Genomic DNA, 17,931 nt, shown 5'->3' with positions numbered 1-17,931 from the left:
AAGAAGCATGGGAGGCTTTGAGAAATGAGTTTCAAGGGACAACCAAGGTTAAGGCGGTGAAACCGCAAACCTTGAGGAGAAATTTTGAGACGTTACAGATGAATGGTGGAGAGTCCATTCAAGATTTCTTTTCAAGAGGCATGACAATGGTAAATCAAATGAGATCGAATGGAGAAGAGATCTCGGATGAAACCATTGTTTGCAAAATACTCAAAAGCTTGACAACAAGATTTGATCACGTAGTGGCGGCAATTGAGGAATCAAAAGACTTAACAACCATGTTTGTTGATACCTTGATGGGTTCTCTTCTTGCTCATGAAGATAGAATCAACAGAGCTGGAGAGAGAATTGATGAAAGGGCATTCCAAGCTAACCGCAATTCAGGAGGAAATTGGAGAGGATCAGGAAGCTCGGGGAGAGGAAACGGAAGAAGTGGGACGCGGCGCAGAGGTAGAGGCAGAAACACACAACAAGAAATGAGAAGATGTTTCAATTGTAACAAAGTGGGACATCTTGCAAAAGATTGAAAGGCAAAAGGTTAACCAGCAGAATTTGCTGATCTTCGAGGAACAAGAAGAAGAGGAAGAAGAGTGTTATCTGTTTATGGCACATGAGGAGACAACGCAGAACAAGAGGTCCATTTGGTTTGTGGACAGTGGCTGCTCCAATCATATGACCGGAGTGAAAGAGCTATTCAAGGACTTGGATGAGTCTCAAAAACGAATGATTAGTCTTGGGAACAACTACAAAATTCAGGTGGAAGGAAAAGGCACAATACTTATCAAGACACATCAGGGAAGAAGCAAGTTGATCGGGGATGTCTTGTATGCACCTCAATTGGCACACAACTTGTTGAGTGTAGGCCAATTGCTGAAGTCAGGATTTATAGTTCTCTTTGACAACAACGCTTGCACCATCAAAGACAAAGAGGGAGGACAATTGGTGGCTCGAGTAGCCATGACAGAAAATCTTATGTTTCCTTTTGAGGTTATAGCAAGAGATGAGCTTAATATGGTAGCAATCAGCTCCTCGTAGCTATGGCACATGAGATATGGCCACCTCAATTATAGGAGTATGAAGGAGCCATCAATAGATGAAATGGTTAGTGGAATGCCAACGATAGGTGACAAATACAAGCAGTGCGAGGAATGTATTTTTGCAAAACACAACAGGAAGTCCTTTTCGAAAGAAGAAGCCCGGAGAGCCACCGACACGTTGGAGTTGGTGCACATGGATCTTTGTGGACCAATGAGTACAACCTAATTGGGAGGAAGTAAGTATTTCATGTTGTTGATTAATGATTTCAGTAGAATGAGTTGGGTTTTCTGCCTCAAAGTTAAGTCCGAAGCATTTGAAACATTTAAGAAGTTTAAAGCTTTTGTTGAGAAGCAAAGTGGGAAAAATATCAAAGGGGTAAGATTAGATAGGGGAGGTGAATTTCTTTCCACGTAATTCAATCATTTGTGAAGAAGTAGGCATAAAAAGGCAACTTACAGCACCTTATACACCGTAACAAAATGGTGTGGTGGAGAGGAAAAATAGAACAATGGTGGAGATAGCCAAGGCCTTGCTGAAATCGAGAGACATGCCTAATCTCTTTGGGGCAGAGGCGGTTCACGTTGTCGTCTACATTCTCAACGCATCCCCAACCAAGGCAGTGACAAAGAAGACCCCATTTGAAATGTGGTATGGCTTTAAACCTACCGTTAGTCATTTGAGAATTTTGGATGTGTGGCATATGCTATGAAAAATCAGCAAGATAGAAAGAAGTTGGATGACAAATCGAAAAAGTGTGTGTTCATTGGGTATTGTACATAAAGTAAAGCATATCGATTGTACAATCATGTAACTGGAAAAGTGTTCATTAGAAGAAATGTAAAGTTCAATAAGGAGGAAGGGTGGAATTGGAAAGGAAAGGAGAAGAAGGAGGTGATACAACCGAAAGATGAAGAAGGTACTGAAGATGAGGAGCATGAAACTCAATCGGAAAGTGGACCTGCACATAGCAGCGCACGTGCAGGTGGATCTTCAACAAGCTCGGATACAACGAGTTCAGATGAAACACCACCAAGGAGGATGACCACAAGAAGCTCAAGATGAATCCAAGAAGCAACAACTTCTAGTTCAAAAGAGACACCTCCACGAAAGGTGCGCTCCTTGGGAGAAATCTTTGAGTCTTGCACATTTGCTCTCTTTACAGATGATCCGGGCTCTTATGAAGATGCGGTTGGTATAAAAGAATGGGAAGATGCAATGAAGGAAGAGTTAGAAGCTATTGAGAGGAATCACACATGGGAACTTACAAATTTGCCACAAGGAAAACAAGCAATTGGATTAAAGTGGATTTTTAAGACAAAGTTTCATGCGGATGGGAGAATTCATAAGCACAAGGCAAGGTTGGTGGCCAAAGGGTACTCATAGATCCCAGGTGTAGATGCAGAGGAAACGTTTTCACCTATAGCCAAATTTGAAACAAGAAGATTAGTCCCGGCATTAGCAACTCATATGAGATGGAAGGTGCATCGCTTTAATGTCAAATCTGCCTTTCTTAATGGTGAGTTAATGGAAGAGGTATTTGTCACGTAACCCGAAGGATTTGTTGTGAAGGAAAAGAAGGACAAAGTGTACAAGCTTCACAAGGCTCTATATGGTTTAGAACAGGCACCAAGAGCATGGTACTTGAAAATCCATGAATATTTCATGGAGTGTGGCTTTGTGGGAAGTTGTAGCGAACCAACGCCGTATGTGAAGAGAAATGGAGCCGCAGATCCGTTGGTGGTGTGTATTTATGTGGATGATATGGTATATTGTGGGTCAAATGCCATTGCAATTTCAGACTTTAAGCAAGCAATGAAAAGTAGATTTGAGATGACGGATCTTGGCCGTCTTCATTATTTTTTGGGAATTGAAGTTCAGCAAATGGAAGGTGGCATATTCATAACCCAGAGAAAGTATGCGAAAGATATGCTCAATAAATTCAACACGAGTAACCGCAAATGGTCTATAACCCCTATGAATATGAACGAGAAATTGTAGATGGAGGATGGTTCACCAGGCAACGATGGAAGCATGTTTAGGAGTCTTGTAGGAGGGCTTATGTATATGACTCGTACTAGGCCGGATATAGCCTTTCATGTAGGTGTTGTATCAAGGTTCATGCATAATCCTTCACAACATCACCTAGGAGCAAGAAAGAGGATTCTTAAGTATGTTGTTGGCACCACCGATCTTGGAATTTTATGCAAGCAAGGGTCCGAGTTGAAGTTGTTGGGGGTATACGGATAGTGATTGGGCTAAGTGCGTTGAAGATAGAAGAAGCACATCCGGTTATTGCTTCACCTTGGGCTCGGGAGTAGTAGCATGGAGTTCTAAGAAGCAAACAACAGTTGCCTTGTCCACTTGTGAAGCCGAATATATAGTTGGAGCAGGAGCAGCTTGTGAGGCAATTTGGTTGAGGAAGGTCTTGAGTGAGCTGGGTCAGAAACAAGTAGAGGCCACCGTTATAAAGTGTGATAGTGCTTCAGCCATGGCTTTGAGTCGAAATCCAGCCTTCCATGGTCGATCCAAGCACATAGAGATTAAGCATCATTTTTTAAGGGAGCTGGTAGCTAGAGATGAAGTTAAGCTGGATTTTTGTGGGACGAAACAGCAGGTAGCTGATGTGTTAACTAAAGTTTTATCACATGGGAGGTTTGAAGATCTTAGAAGTCAACCGGGCTTAACCAACTTTGAATCAAGGGGGATGTTAAACCAACTTTGAATCAAGGGGGGATATTAAGAAGTGATTCAAAGTTGAGTTCCTTGTTTTTAGGAGGCGATTAGCTAGTTCTAGTCAACAATAAATCGGTTTGTTAGCTGATTTTTAGGAGCCATATCCGGCTTAGTTGCTAGTTTTACGCTATGTGATTTCTATTTATTGCTGTTTTGTATTCTCAAAAAAGTGAGCTGAATAAAAGTGCTCCACTTTCATAATCTCCTCTATTTTACGCGTAGTTGCTGTCTAGTGAGGTTGATTTGTATTAAGTGACCTTCTTATTGATCCAACAGAACCTTCTCACTTTGATGCTTGCCCTGGCCTATGAGGGTGACAACTGTCCTTGCCTAAGGTCGGTAGAGGAAATAAAAGAAAAGGAAAAACATGTAATAAAGGAAAGGTAAAAAAAAAAACAAATAAAAATGATTGAACAAATAATTAAATGTTATTAAAAAAAATTCGAGTCGGTGCAGGTAGTGCCACGAAGAGCAATCGACGTCCACGTCAACGACTTCCGATCAATAGGATTGAATCGGTAAAAAATGAAAAGATTTAAGCCTGAATCGATAAACTTAAAAGGGCTAAAAATTGAATTGATAAAAATGTAAAAAAATTTAGGATTCTTTTTATAATTTTCCTAAGACTAGGGAGATTTCCAAAATTGCTCGGAGTCACAGTCACAGCCGAGACTCGTGCTCTGACCGGAGTATCTCTATTGCGGGTCTAGGCAAGACCGTCCCATTTAATAATATTTTTCCATTGCATGCTTCCTTTCCCCGTCAAAAAGAGCGCCAAGAACGATGAATCCGATTTCCTTTTTTCTCGAGGAAGACCCTCGTCGCTTCCTCTCAATTCCTCTCCCTCTCATTCTTCCACTTCCTCGCTCGGTTTATCTTCTAGAGCGGAACATCGTCCACCGAGCTTCAACACAGGTCGATTGCAGAGGGCGACCTGAACAACTAATCGCCATGAGTGCTCGCAGCTTCAATGGGCACTGTTATTCAACCCCTAGGCGGTACAGCTACGACGTCTTCCTCAGCTTCAGGGGTGAAGACACGCGCCACACTTTCATCGGCCATCTCCGCCACGCCCTGCGCCAGAAGGGAGTCCACGTCTTCGTCGACGACGACAGCCTCGGGAAGGGAGGCGAGATCTCGCCCGCTCTCGAGCGAGCGATCGAGGAGTCTAGGGTCTCCGTTGTCGTGCTCTCGGAGAACTATGCCGGTTCCACCTGGTGCTTGAACGAGCTTGTGAAGATCATCCAGTGTAGCAGTCGCGACGAGAAGATGATCGAGCCGGTGTTCTACGGCGTGGATCCTTCGGAGGTGAGGAACCAGAAAGGCGCCATCGGCGCGGCGTTTGAGAAGCACGAGCGCAGATTCGGCGAGAACGTCGGGGTGGTGGAGAAGTGGAGGGAGGCGATGACGAGCGTCGGTAACCTTTCCGGGTGGACATTGAAGACGAATGAGTAATTCAATCCCGACTCTTTTTTTTTTTTAGTGTAGGAATTATTCACTAGGCGATTTGAGATCGATTAGATCAAGATGTGTATCGGAAACGATTGGCTCCATCGACCAGGACGAATGCTTTCGCATATAACGTTATTCACTTTAGAAATGGTAACTGATAGATGGTTCCTTTTTAGACAGTCTCTTATTTGGTCACTTTCCCCAAAGTTTTCCTTGGAAAATTCTACTGACTATATGACTTTCACTCTATAATTTTTCACTTGTCTGGTGATTTTCTACTACATGAATTTAAATGGTCTTGGGATGACTTGGCTCCAAATGGGAGGAATAATTCCTCAATACAAGTAATCAAGTGGCGACACCGGTTGCTCTGCGTTATGTACTGCCTCCGAGCCTCTTTCATACTCCATGTGGGAGTTGGTCATGTTGTAAACATTTCGCTTGAGAACTTAACTTTGGATAATTTTTGACGAACTAAGATTGGAAAATTTGGGACAGCTAGTATTTGAAATGTACTTATTTACCACTTGCATATGAAAGCCTTCATAGTCGTTTGAATCATGGTAGTGTCAATAATTACGATTCTTTTGTGCTTCTACTTTCCATCTTTACTTTTTCGTTCAGAGTTTTGCAGTTTACTCTACTTTCTGAATTTTCTTACGTGCTTGTTTTAGTAAGAAGTATGCTTAAACTACTATCTGTGTCTGTTCCAACCAAAAGATTTTTGACAAATAACCAAGTAGCATAATGACAGACAATTATATGCTGGAGTAAGATGATATATTCCATAATAAAATTCAACTCACTTTGATGGCTTTGGCAGGTGTGAATCGACATTGATTCAGTCACTTGTCAAAGATGTATTGGGTAAGCTGCATCGCAAATCTTTTCATGTTGCCGACTATCCAGTTAGTTTGCAACATCATGTCGATCTGGTTCATTCAACGTTAAGGGGGAACAGTGTGGTGGGGCTCTGTGGGATAGGTGGAGTAGGTAAGACGACTGTTGCTAAAGCCGTTTATAACCTTATTGCCAATCAATTTGAAGGCAGTTGCTTCCTCACCAATGTTGGAGAAAATTCCAAGCTGTGGGGCCTAACTCGATTACAAGAAGATCTTCTTCATGAAACACTGAGGGGTGTCAACTTGAAGATTCACAATGTTGATCAAGGAATTCACACTATAAGGGATAGGCTTAGCCAAAAAAAGGTCCTTGTCATAGTTGATAATGTGGATCACTTGGATCAACTGAGAAAACTAGTGGGTGGACCCAACTGGTTCGGTCCAGGAAGTAAAATCATCGTCACAACTAGAGATGAGCATTTATTAGTAGCTCACAATGTTCCTTGGACACATAAGATCAATTGTTTACATGATCAGGATGCTCTTCAGCTCTTCTGTTGGAATGCTTTTAAGGAAATCCATCCTCGAATTGGTTATGAGAACCTCTCGTATATGTTGATAAATTATGCTAAGGGACTGCCGTTGGCCCTCATAGTACTAGGTTCTCTTTTGCGAGGTAGAAACATATCTGAATGGAAGAGCACACTGGATAAATTGAAAAGAATTCCCAATGAAGAGATCTTCAACATACTTAAAACTAGTTTTGATGGATTAGAGGAACACGAGAAGGCCATTTTCCTTGACATTGCTTGTTTCTTACGGGGGAAGAGTAAAGACTACATCATGGGAATTTTAGGTGCGTGTGGATTCGATTCGGTGATTGGGATACAGATTCTTATAGAGAGGTCTCTTGTTAGTATTGAGTATGGTGCGATACAGATGCATGATTTGCTTCAGCTGATGGGATGGGAAATTGTTCGCCAAGAGTCTATTAGGGAGCCTGGACAACGCAGTAGGTTGTGGTCAACTGATGATGTGCTCTATCTTCTGAGTAACAGCTTGGTGGGTTCCTATGTATGATATAGCGTGATACATATATTTTCTGGTGAAATTGATGGTTCCAGTTTTCTTCTTAGGTTTAGCACAGGCCTTGCTACTTAGAAAGTGATTTCTTTTGGGTCTGGGTGTCACAAGTCTGATGGCTGAGTGAATTTAACTTTGCTTGTCAGGGGACAAATGCAGTTGAAGGCATAGTTATAGATTTACCTGGACCTGAAGAGGTGCACTTGGGTGACAATGCCTTTGCAAATATGACGAGTCTTAGACTGCTTGTAATGCATGGTGCACACTTTTCTGGTGCTCCTCTTCGACTTCCTTCTGGGTTAAGGTGGATTGAGTTGCCTGGATGTTCTATTCCGTCACTTGAATTTAATTTTGGCCTGAAGAAACTTAAGGAAGTTAATCTGAGGGGCAGCAACTTCGAAAGGCTGGGAGTGGGATTCCAGGTACAAATAGCCTTTGCTTTCACATAATGATTTTTTTCTTTTTTCTATCAATCAAGCAATGTCAGTCACTCACTTTTCTCCTTTTTTGGCAGCATTTGAAGCATCTGAAATCCATAAATTTTGCAGATTGTGGACGATTACTTGAAATCCCTGATTTTTCGACTGTGGAAAATCTCGAAATATTAATTCTTAGTGGCTGTAATGCCCTAACTAAAGTTCATGAGTCGGTTGGATTTCTTCCAAAGCTCGTCACTTTGGACCTACATTCTTGCTCTAACCTCAGCAGTTTTCCTTCCATCATCAAATTAAAATCTCTTAAGACTTTTGTCTTAAGCGGGTGTACCAAGCTAAAATCATTTCCTCGTGTCGATGAAAACATGCCATGTCTGTCTGATCTTTGCCTGCAAAAGTCCGGTATAGAAGAGCTGCCTTCATCTCTTGAACGTCTGGTCAATCTTGAAGCCATATTCTTGGATGGATGCAAAAACCTTACCTGTCTTCCACCAAGCATGTATAAGTTGCATTGCCTTCGCCTGCTTTATATGAGTAATTGCTCAAAACTTGGTAAATTTCCCGAGCTTGTTGAAGATGTAGACTCAATATGTTTACCTTATTGCTGCTCTTCGTGGAGGTCTGCAAACCTCATGGAGCTTGTTCTCAGAAATTGCAATTTAAGAGATGTACATAACCTATTGGCTCCACAAAGCTTCACTACATTGAGAGGCTTAGATCTTTCTGAGAACCCTTTTGTTTGCCTTCCTGCGAGCATCGGGAGACTCTTTCAGTTGGACTGGCTTTGCTTAGAGCATTGTGGACAACTTCAAGAAATTTCGCAGTTGCCACCAAACATCAAGTATCTGTCTGTAAGTGGATGCAAGTCTCTGAGAAAGTTTTTGTGGTTGTCAAGAGTTTCTGTATCTGACATGAGGCAGTTACCATTCCTTGAATTGATCGACTTCTCCAATTGCCATAACATGACTTGGTTTGCTGACGGACCCTCAGCTGAGGTAGTCTCTCTCTCTCTCTCTCTCTCTCTCTCTCTCTCTCTCTCTCATGTGCACGTGAAGTGAGAATGGTGCATTTACAGATTCGAGTTGGTTTGCAGGGCGTGAGGGCAACCTCGGTTGACATATATTTTCCAGGAAGTGAAATTCCTAAGTGGTTTAGCCATCGAAGTTTGGAGGGTACAATATGTTTCCAAGTGCCGTGGGATAGGTTTTGGAATTGCAAGTCCTTCACGCTTGCTGTCCTCTTTGGATTAGAGGAAAGTCTCACCCAAGAATGCGGGACGACGGATGGTACCATAGACTATAATTACTCTATCACTGTCAATGGTCGATGCATTATGGATGGCCGATATGAAATGCAGTGCGTTGACTCAGATCACTTGTGGCTCTTTTATGGTTCGCAAGATTTGCTTTGGTCCCATCGGGTGGTTGAGTATCAGCTGCATGGTTCAGTGTGCTTGATGTTTTCAGTCGTAGTTAACAGAGCGCCCTCCAATGTAATGTTGAAGAGTTGTGGGGTACATCTAACTTAACATGACGAAAATCAAGCAGCATGTTTGGCCTTCACCGGACACGTCTGCTGATAAAATGGTGAGACAGTCCATGGAATTATTTAGAGCAAGAAGTCATCTTGATGATGACAAGGGAAGTGATTTGGGGAATAAAGCGAAAGTGCATCTCTGAAAGCCCCTCCCTCTCTCCGCTCTATTCGTGGTTTCTAAGTCCATCGGTTTGTCCTGATGCTGCAGCTACCACACAGTCTGCTCCTTCTTTTGTCCCCCTGATGTAGGTGGAGCTTAATCCTTCTCAACTACGTATTATTTGAGTGAAACCGAAGATGGTAGACCCATCATCTTTCCTAGTGTCGTTCCTAGTATTGAATCTTTTTGTTGATCAACTCTTCAGCATTTTTAAGTCATGTTGTGCAATCGAAGTGCGAACATTCCAAGGTTAGGAAAGTGAAGTTCCAATCATGCTAGAGCTCTCAAGTACTGCCGTTGATAGTAGAATATCCAGCTTGCTGACTACAAGTGAAGTAGAACGCTGATTTCCGGCAGCCTCGCCCCGGTTGCAGATTCTTGCCATGTGAGTCTGTGGCCATGACCTTGAATTTCAGTCCGATGGAGACCATGATGCATCGGTTTGATAGTCTGTATGTGTGACTGCGAGTGCTTCCTGCTCTTCATGTGTGCACACAAAAGGGCAGGATCACACGAACGAGTCGTCCTTAGTTGGGCTTGAATATAATCCTACGAAAAGTTTGCTTCATTTGGACAAGTGACTCAGTCTCCAAGATCCCAACTTCAAATCTTGAGCATAACTCTCATTCTTAGAATGGTTTAGGCATAAAAATTTAGTAGAAGCGTAGGCCTTTTATGAAAATCTCATAGTTAATATATATATATATATATATATGTTTTTGGTCTGTATGATAGTTAATATTAGGGATGACATTACCCTCCATTTAAAGACTTTACAGGAAAGTTACACAAGCTGGAAAGTTAGGGAAGGCAACTTACAACGCACGTCAAAACTCAGTAGGTAAAATTACAATTCACTTTTATTGGTGGACAGATCTATTTTTTTTTTTAAAGAGTTAAATAGTCACGTGACAAGCACAGCTGTCATTTTTTTCTTTTTTGCTGGGTCAAAAGCTGTGATTGAGAAATGGCTGGAAATAGGCACTGTTTGATTCAGCATTTGGCCAATGAATTTTGAGAAAATGCAAATATTTTTTAGTTAAAGACCTTTTTCAAAATGCAAGTAGTATTTGGTAAAGTGTATTTTAAAAACATATTTGGAAAGTAACTTTGACGTAAATGTTGTTTGGTGAAAAATGAACTTTGTACAATATTTTTTTCTTTTGAAAAAAAGGCGGCGACGACGACCGGCGACCACGGCCGGCGGACGGGTAGCGACCCATGGCGGCGGCGACGGCCAATGGGCGATGGCGGTGGGCGGCGGTGGCAAGCGAAAGTGACAAAATTAAAATAATAAAAAAACTAGTTGTATTTCGCAAAGTTTTTTAGCCCAAATTACCTCTAAAGGTATTTTGAGCTAAAGGACTTTGAAGAGCATTTGAAATGCAATTACATCTTTCCAAAGTGAGTCAAAAAATGAGTCAAATACTATTTGTATTTGGCCAAGGAATTTTAGAGGTCCATGCTGAATCAAATAGGACCATAAACGCTAGCGGGGACAACTGACTTTACGATTTCAGTGACATATTGCATAAATTGAAAAGTCAGGGGGCAATCTACAATAATTGCCAAAATTTGGGGGCAAATGTAATTCACGGTAGGGGATGCAAGGTTTTCCCAAACAAGGCCTCCTGAAACTTGTTGGTATCCACCCGATACAGCAAAACTTGTGAGACAGCCGAGCATCTCCGATTCTCGGTGGTAGCCTTAGGGTTTGCCCCCCATATTCCCCTCTCCCTCTCTCCCTCTCTACATCCCATCTTCTATCAGTAGAACACTGCGATGGATCTCGCAAAGAAGCGGAAGATGGATGACAACGGCGTGGCGTTGTCGGACTCCTCCGATCCCAACCTTGCTCTCACCCGCGACGAGGGCCGCAGGATGCTCGAGAGCTTCTCCAAGGACCAGCTCCTCGACATCCTCCAGGAGGCCCTGCTCCGCCACCCCGACGTCCTCTCCGCCGCCCGCTCCGTCGCCGACGGCGACCCCTCTCGCCGCAAGCTCTTCATCCGCGGCCTCGGCTGGGACACCACCCACGACAGCCTCCGCGCGCTCTTCTCCGCCTATGGGGAGCTCGAGGAAGCCGTCGTCATTCTCGACAAGGTCACGGGGAAAAGCAAAGGTTATGGCTTCGTCACTTTCAAGCACGTGGACGGCGCTCTGGGAGCCCTGCGTGAGCCGAGCAAGAGGATCGATGGACGCGTCACGGTCACGCAGCTCGCGGCAGCTGGTAATTCGGGTGCCAGCACGGGCAATTCGGCCGATGTCTCAGACCGGAAGATCTATGTGGCAAACGTGCCGATAGATATGCCTGCGGATAAGCTGTTATCTCACTTCCTGATGTATGGTGAAATCGAAGAAGGGCCGCTAGGGTTCGATAAGCAGACTGGGAAATCTAGAGGGTTTGCTCTCTTTGTTTATAAGACAGCCGAGGGAGCTCAGGCGGCTTTGGCCGAGCCAGTGAAGAACATTGAGGGGAGGCAACTAAATTGCAAGCTCGCAATTGATGGGAAGAGGAAGCCGGGCCCAGCTGGTAATGTTGGACATGGTAATGGCCATGCTGATGCAGTGGGGATGAGCGGCCCAGGTTCAATGCCAGGGTCGGTTCCTGGACAATATGGTGGACCTGGGGGAATGGGGTCATACGGTGGGTTTCAGGGTCCGCCTGGATTGGTACATTTGAGTTCGGGCGGGCCTGGGATGTCAGCGGTGGGCAGTCAGGTGCCTCCCACTTTAGGTGGTGCTGGCGGATACGGTGGTGGGATGGTTGCTCAATATGGTGGTTATGGGGGACCAGGAGCAACTGGATATGGCAGTGCTTTAGGTGCTGTTGGGACTGGTCTTGGTGGTGCAGGTGGTGGTGTAGGCGGCACAAGCAGTGGATTAGGCACTGCTGGTGGCTCATCTTTGTACAGGCCTTCCGGAGGGTATCCAGAAAGTGGACAGTATGGCTTATCGTCTGGGTCGGCATATCCGAGCCAGCAGCATCAGCCAACAGGGACTTCTCCAGCGCCAAGGGTTCCACCAGGAGGAATGTATCCGAATGTGCCTTCCTATTACTCAGGTAATCTCATTTACGATTATTGGCGGGTCTAGTTTTCTATTTTCCTTTTCATGTCAGTGTGTTATCTTATACCTGGTTAGATATAATTGCTTGACTTCCTTATTTGCTGGGGGCCTTGTCACTTTTTTTGTTTAACTTGTTTGTGGGTGGACACTTTGCGATGAGTTCTTATGCTAGTGCTTTGAACGATGGTATGAAATGCTTTATTACTTGGCTACGTGATTCACACGGTCTTTCTTTTCCACCTTCTGCTTTATTTCCTTTGTGCGTGTGCTCTATCTGTGATGTCATGTGCCTAATCTTTTTTTTTTTTGGGGGGGGGGGGACGTGCATTTATCAGAAATGTCAGTAAAGGATGTTAATGTCAGTAAAGGATGTTAAAGTGATCAAGTTTTTGATTTGGTTGTTCTTGAGTCTGATTGTTCTTCTACTGCGTTTCCATGATGTTTCACTTCTTCTGCTGCATTTTTCTGATTGTTTGGTTTAATCATTTCTCACTCTGTGTTTAGATGCTTGTGGCAGTTGTTGCTTGTGGTTGTAGCTGGTTGGATGAGTTTTGGTTGCCGGTTGCTGAAGTTATTGATTTCTTACACAAGTGCCTAGATGATTAGGTTATCATTTCTCAGTCTGTTATCTTGGTAGATGACAAATTACGGTGTGTGATTGTATCTCAGGGAGGAGTTGTTTGACTGGATTCGGCTTGATAGTTAGGATGGCTTCACTTGCAGCCATTGCATGAATTCTTGTGTCTAAGGAAGTTTAGTTTGCTTCTTGTTTTATCTTTTTTCATTTACAGCTATAGGTAGAGGATGTTTGGTTTTGAATGTGAGTTTAACACCTTATTGCCTAACTAGGCAACCTAGCGAAACTATTAATTCGTTCATTGACATTACAGAGTAGGGTCATTACATCGTAAATGTGCATGTTGTAAGGTTCTTCTTTGCAAGTTGTGGTCTTGCTAATGATAAAGATTTACATGATGCAAGGATGCTTTTCCAAACTGTTTCAGCTTTCTGCATGTTTTGGGGGCTGAATATGCTTTCCCTTGCGCTAGATCTAAAGTTGCCGTTTGGTTGGGTTAAAGGATGATGTTAAAGCACTGTGATATTTTATTAAGGCGCTTCAATCTTTTATGATGCTCTTTGTATTTCAGTTAACAGTGGAATGTAGAAACCCAGTCGGTATTCTAATTCCTCATCCTCATATTTGTCCTTACGAGGGGTTTGTGTCCAAATATTAGGAATGAAACATTGATATAGTTCTAAAAACTAAGGAAAGCCCCAAAGAACAAGAATTTTTTTTTTTTTATGATGAGATGATATAAAACTATTCACAATGAAAAGCACCATGTCGTAGTTTCCCTCTGGCTTCCACTTCCGGCTGTCTTAATACCATCCATAGGTTGGCCTATGGCTAAACCTTTACCAATTCTTGGTTCAAAGAAGCAAGCCCGGCAACTAAACCAACAGCCACAGTGGAAGTGGATACATCAGTTGATTCTTCACACAGAAAAAAATAAAATAAAATGAGAGAAAAATATAAGTTCTGGGTCTATTTCAATTTGGTTATGTGATCTGAATGCTCATTAACGACAGAGTACTCATCATTAGCCATATTTTATATTGTCCGGAATAGTCAGCCTTATTCAACTCATGCAAGTCTGCTGCTTCTGCCTCTTGTACAGATTTTCCTTGCTATTGCTCTAGTAGGCTTTTGCTTCATTGACTTTGTTTCTTTTCAAGTTGACTGGATTTATGGGCTTTAATAGATTAGATGAAGTCTAATGGTATGCATTAACCTTGTAGTGTTCTGTATTAAGAGTAGATTTTCTCAATCTACGATGAAGCTGTCAAACTAGAAAGTTTGCTGTCAAGGTTATGGCTCTAGAGAAAATATTTGGTGTTTTATACTTTTCTGTTTTGTCATGAGCATTTCAATAAGCAGATGTGCTTTGCATGTCCAGAGTAACTAATTGCTTCTCTTTGTGGGTCCCTTTTTATTTTCATGCCGGCTGACTTTGTTTGTTTACTTAGATAGGGTAAGTGGTTGCATACTTGTTGGTAGTTTGTTGCTTTTACACATGCATTCTTTTGGAATTTTTATAAGTAGAATATTTTAACCTTTATAAGCATCTTTGAATTGCTTCATGCTGGACTTTGCAAAGGTTATTGTGTTAACAATGTCTTTTTAGAAGAATTTTGGAAGGATCTGGATTACTTTGATCTTACAAAAGACTTGATATTTAATAAGATAGAGTACAGTGGCATAAAAGATTATAACCCCAATTAGCAGGATAAGGGGATAAGGTTTAATCACTTGCGGCGGCTGCATATGTTTGGTTCTATTCTAAGACTTGTGTTTTCTGGCATCTGTTCTCTTTAGTTAATCAGTTTGTTTCATTTCCACAGTGGAAAATTTAGATATCACGTTACTTGTATGTCAGAGAATACCAATCTTCTTCTCTTGTAAACTATATTTGGGACGACTGCCTTGCCATTATATCTTTAACTGTTGGCGTTGACATTGATGCATTTTTGCTCTAGCTTTATGTGTTTGCATGAAAGTTGTGTTTGATTCTGTTGAATGATGTGACACGTGACTGGATGTTTGATTCAGGTGTGTAACAGCTTGTTGGACGCAGATGCTTTAATCATTCTGGTGATTGCGTGAATGAGGACAATATATTCTCTGGTTGATGAGTGATTACCTGTGCTTTAGCAGCCGCTTGCTTCATCTGCTCCTTTATGCTGTGGATTATTGTGGTTGTCCTGGTTGAAGTTAATTTTAGCTATGGTTAATTTATTTAGTGAAGTCGGTACTTGTGCTTTGGGATCTTGCAGTGTGGAGGGTTGTTTCTGATGCTTATAGCATCTATTTGCCTTTCCAATGCTAGTTCTGAACTTTTTGACAACTGTGATGGCACCCTTGTATTCGCTGCCTCTTTTTGGTGCTTTACAATGATTTCGCATATTTCCGATAAGATATCTTGCTTCTATAACTGTTGGGCATAGTGACTATGTTAGCCAACCATTACTATCGCATGTGGATAGAAAGCCATCATGGATACCTCCATCTACCATCTTAAGTTGGACTCTGATTGATGGAGGTCTCACATTACTTTGTGGTATTTTAGAACAAGTGATCATTTATATGTCTTCATGGCCCCTATCTACTTTTCTAAATAATATTTTGCATGCTTGGAAGCATCGCCGACCTTTTGAGCATTCAGGGACCAAGGGGACGGGGGACCACCAATTTATATCTGTTTTTGAAGCGAAAGTGTGAATAATTTTTTAATAAGCTTAAAAATTTAGTTTGAACCCTGCCCAAAAAGACGTACACACGCAAAAAAAATAAAATAAAATAAGTTAAAAATTATGGGTCCAAAATTGGTGTGAATGTGAGATCAGCAACATCTGAGTATAAAAAAAGCAACTTAATATTGCTGTATAATGCTTTTGGCCAGGCCAGTCATAGTCTATGAGTACTGTTGTACTTGTGGACGGTGTATCCATGAACCTCTTGTATAATGTTCTTCACAATGCTCCCCGAGTGTGATTCTTGGCAAAACTTTGAGAATGCCTAGTTGTTATATGTGTTCATTGCTTTGTTTTGCTTTAGACTGCTGCTGGAAAAATATATTGTGGCCAAGCCTACCTTGTATTGCGGTACCTTGCAGTTATTACTTGCTGACTATGGCTCACATTGTAACTTAGAATTCTCGCTTGTCAAATAGTGAGTTGTAATCCTTCTATGGCCAACGTTCATCATGGTACTTAAGTTTAGAAAAGGGACTTAGTCTCTTAACACTTTGGTGACATCCACTGCCATTGCTTTATTATCTGAGTATGGATGGGGGGTTGACAACCTCACATTAATGATTTTCTCTAGCTGCCTGCTAGATTGGGGCTGCTTTCTCATCTATCATCTTTCGTACTGACTAGGTCATTCCGTGTTCTTGTATTAAGTAGGTTATTCTGTGCATTTGTCTGAATTCATCCAGTTTCTTTTTTTATATATACTCAAGACTACTGTAACTTTGGATCCTGATAGGCAGTTTATTTGTCTGAGTCCTGCTTATCAAACCATTTGTGTGTCCTTTCAGCATTTCTTTTGCAAAAGTGCTTGTATATGGCACTAATTTCCTGTCCTGCAGCACCTCGGCCTTGGTGCTTCACATAAAGGAGTCAAAAACTTAGGTAGTTGTCATTGGGTTTAGGTAATCCATTTGTCTGTGAATCTTCCCTCATATTTAGCTGTTAGGATAGGCTGTTCTAGAGTCCTCGATTTCCAAAGGATGGGATATATTGAGGGAAGTGCCTTTAGTCAATGACTTAATTCGAAGGTAACGACCTTTGCCAAGGGTATAAGGCAAATCCCTAGTGCTGAATAATTCCCTTTTATCTGTCGTGATCTTGCCAATGTCCTTGTACAGTTTGCGTAAGAAATTTGATTCTTCTGTAGCATGTAACCCAGTAGTGGTATTGCAACACAAGGGGCTAGGTTATCGAATGTCCATTGCTACATTAATTTGCTAACAGTTTTGGCTTGTGACAAGTTATTGGGTTTTGGTTTTATGCCTTTATCCTTTTCTGGAGGGCATGGTGTGACAGGATTTGTAGCCGGAGGCTGATGCTACATGAATCACATGAGAGAGAGAGAGAGAGAGAGAGAGAGATGTCTAGGAAAAGCTTTCGAATTTTCTCATGTCTCTGGAGACACCTGTCTAGGGAAGTTTGGAAATGTATTGCTGGGCGGTGTATGCTTCTGTGCATAATGCTATTGTAAAAGGCGTGTCCTTAGATGTGACTTACATGATGGGATTGGTAATCTCCTTGCATGTATAACGGGATTTCCCTAGGAATGAATGACCAACTCGTTTTTTTTCATCGGCAATGAACGCTACTTGTGCAAACTTAAACCTACCGGAATTTACTGCTTAAACTAGGTTCGTGTTAACAAATGGTATGGGTTTTATCAGCAATGATCAGAAAAGAGTTCAATCTATTATTTTCCCGCTCTCGCTGTTCCCGAGTGGATTTTGAAACCGAAGAAATGGGGAAAAGAGCTCTGCTCTGACGATTGCAATAGTGGGTTGCGAGATTGGAATATCCTCTGTTGAATGGGTGGAATATTCTTCTTGGATTTTTGTTTGGTGTGGGGCCGTAATTGGTAGTAGCCCAGAACCGGCGACGGCGGTTGTAAGATTTCGGGGACGGAAGGGAGGCAAACGCAGAGTTTTTTTTTTGGGCTCAATCGATGTATAACACCCCTTTTTCATGAATGACCCTAGTCGCCCACTCATTTGGTTTGGAATGACAATTGTCGAACAGCTATTTAATTTCGGGCTAATAACCTAGATAATCTCCAATTTTAAGTTCAATCTTATTTCTATCTGCAACTTTTTTTTATTTAATCTTAAATCTGTTGACGTGTTTAGAAGTTGTTGCTACTTTTTTCTGAGGATGTTTTTTAGATTAAAAAAAAACTCAGATCGAAATCGAGGTTTTATAAAGAATTAGACCTTTCATTTTTCGCCTTGGTCACAGGCCTTGCACACATGAATGAACTGCTCTCCTCAGATTAGCG

At 42.1% G+C, this 17,931-nt stretch overlaps 2 protein-coding genes across 3 annotated transcripts; both read left to right on the top strand.

The window, feature by feature from the left end:
- The first annotated feature begins 4,635 nt into the window (after positions 1–4,635).
- On the top strand, positions 4,636–9,892 carry LOC115737356 (TMV resistance protein N-like). The gene is made up of 5 exons (XM_030669439.2): positions 4,636–5,222; positions 6,047–7,127; positions 7,295–7,570; positions 7,663–8,577; positions 8,676–9,892. Exons 1-5 carry the CDS (start codon positions 4,723–4,725, stop codon positions 9,108–9,110), a joined length of 3,207 nt encoding a protein of 1,068 aa, XP_030525299.2. The 5' UTR covers positions 4,636–4,722; the 3' UTR covers positions 9,111–9,892.
- A 1,043-nt stretch (positions 9,893–10,935) lies between these two features.
- Positions 10,936–15,338, top strand: LOC115737358 (UBP1-associated protein 2C). Of its 2 annotated transcripts, none has more exons than XM_030669441.2 (2): positions 10,936–12,363; positions 12,541–12,707. In XM_030669441.2, exons 1-2 carry the CDS (start codon positions 11,061–11,063, stop codon positions 12,639–12,641), a joined length of 1,404 nt encoding a protein of 467 aa, XP_030525301.1. In that variant the 5' UTR covers positions 10,936–11,060; the 3' UTR covers positions 12,642–12,707. The 2 variants fall into 2 exon arrangements, with proteins under 2 accessions (XP_030525301.1, XP_030525302.1); XM_030669442.2 differs by lacking the exon at positions 12,541–12,707 and adding an exon at positions 14,959–15,338 and having other exon boundaries at positions 10,938–12,342.
- The last annotated feature ends 2,593 nt before the right edge of the window (positions 15,339–17,931 follow it).

Source organism: Rhodamnia argentea, chromosome 2, assembly GCF_020921035.1.
Source record: "Rhodamnia argentea isolate NSW1041297 chromosome 2, ASM2092103v1, whole genome shotgun sequence".
Classification (NCBI taxonomy): Eukaryota; Viridiplantae; Streptophyta; class Magnoliopsida; order Myrtales; family Myrtaceae; genus Rhodamnia; species Rhodamnia argentea.
This window is presented reverse-complemented; position numbering and strand designations above follow the sequence as displayed.

What these genes read in the sequence shown, in the direction of transcription:
- LOC115737356 (XM_030669439.2), top strand. Translation starts at nt 4,723, where the DNA reads ATGAGTGCTCGCAGCTTCAATGGGCACTGTTATTCAACCCCTAGGCGG. An exon ending in ATCTTCTGAGTAACAGCTTG is followed by an intron (nt 7,128 to 7,294) that starts GTGGGTTCCTAT and finishes TTTGCTTGTCAG; the next exon opens with GGGACAAATGCAGTTGAAGG. An exon ending in GGCTGGGAGTGGGATTCCAG is followed by an intron (nt 7,571 to 7,662) that starts GTACAAATAGCC and finishes CTTTTTTGGCAG; the next exon opens with CATTTGAAGCATCTGAAATC.
- LOC115737358 (XM_030669441.2), top strand. Translation starts at nt 11,061, where the DNA reads ATGGATCTCGCAAAGAAGCGGAAGATGGATGACAACGGCGTGGCGTTG. An exon ending in TAATCTCATTTACGATTATT is followed by an intron (nt 12,364 to 12,540) that starts GGCGGGTCTAGT and finishes CGATGGTATGAA; the next exon opens with ATGCTTTATTACTTGGCTAC.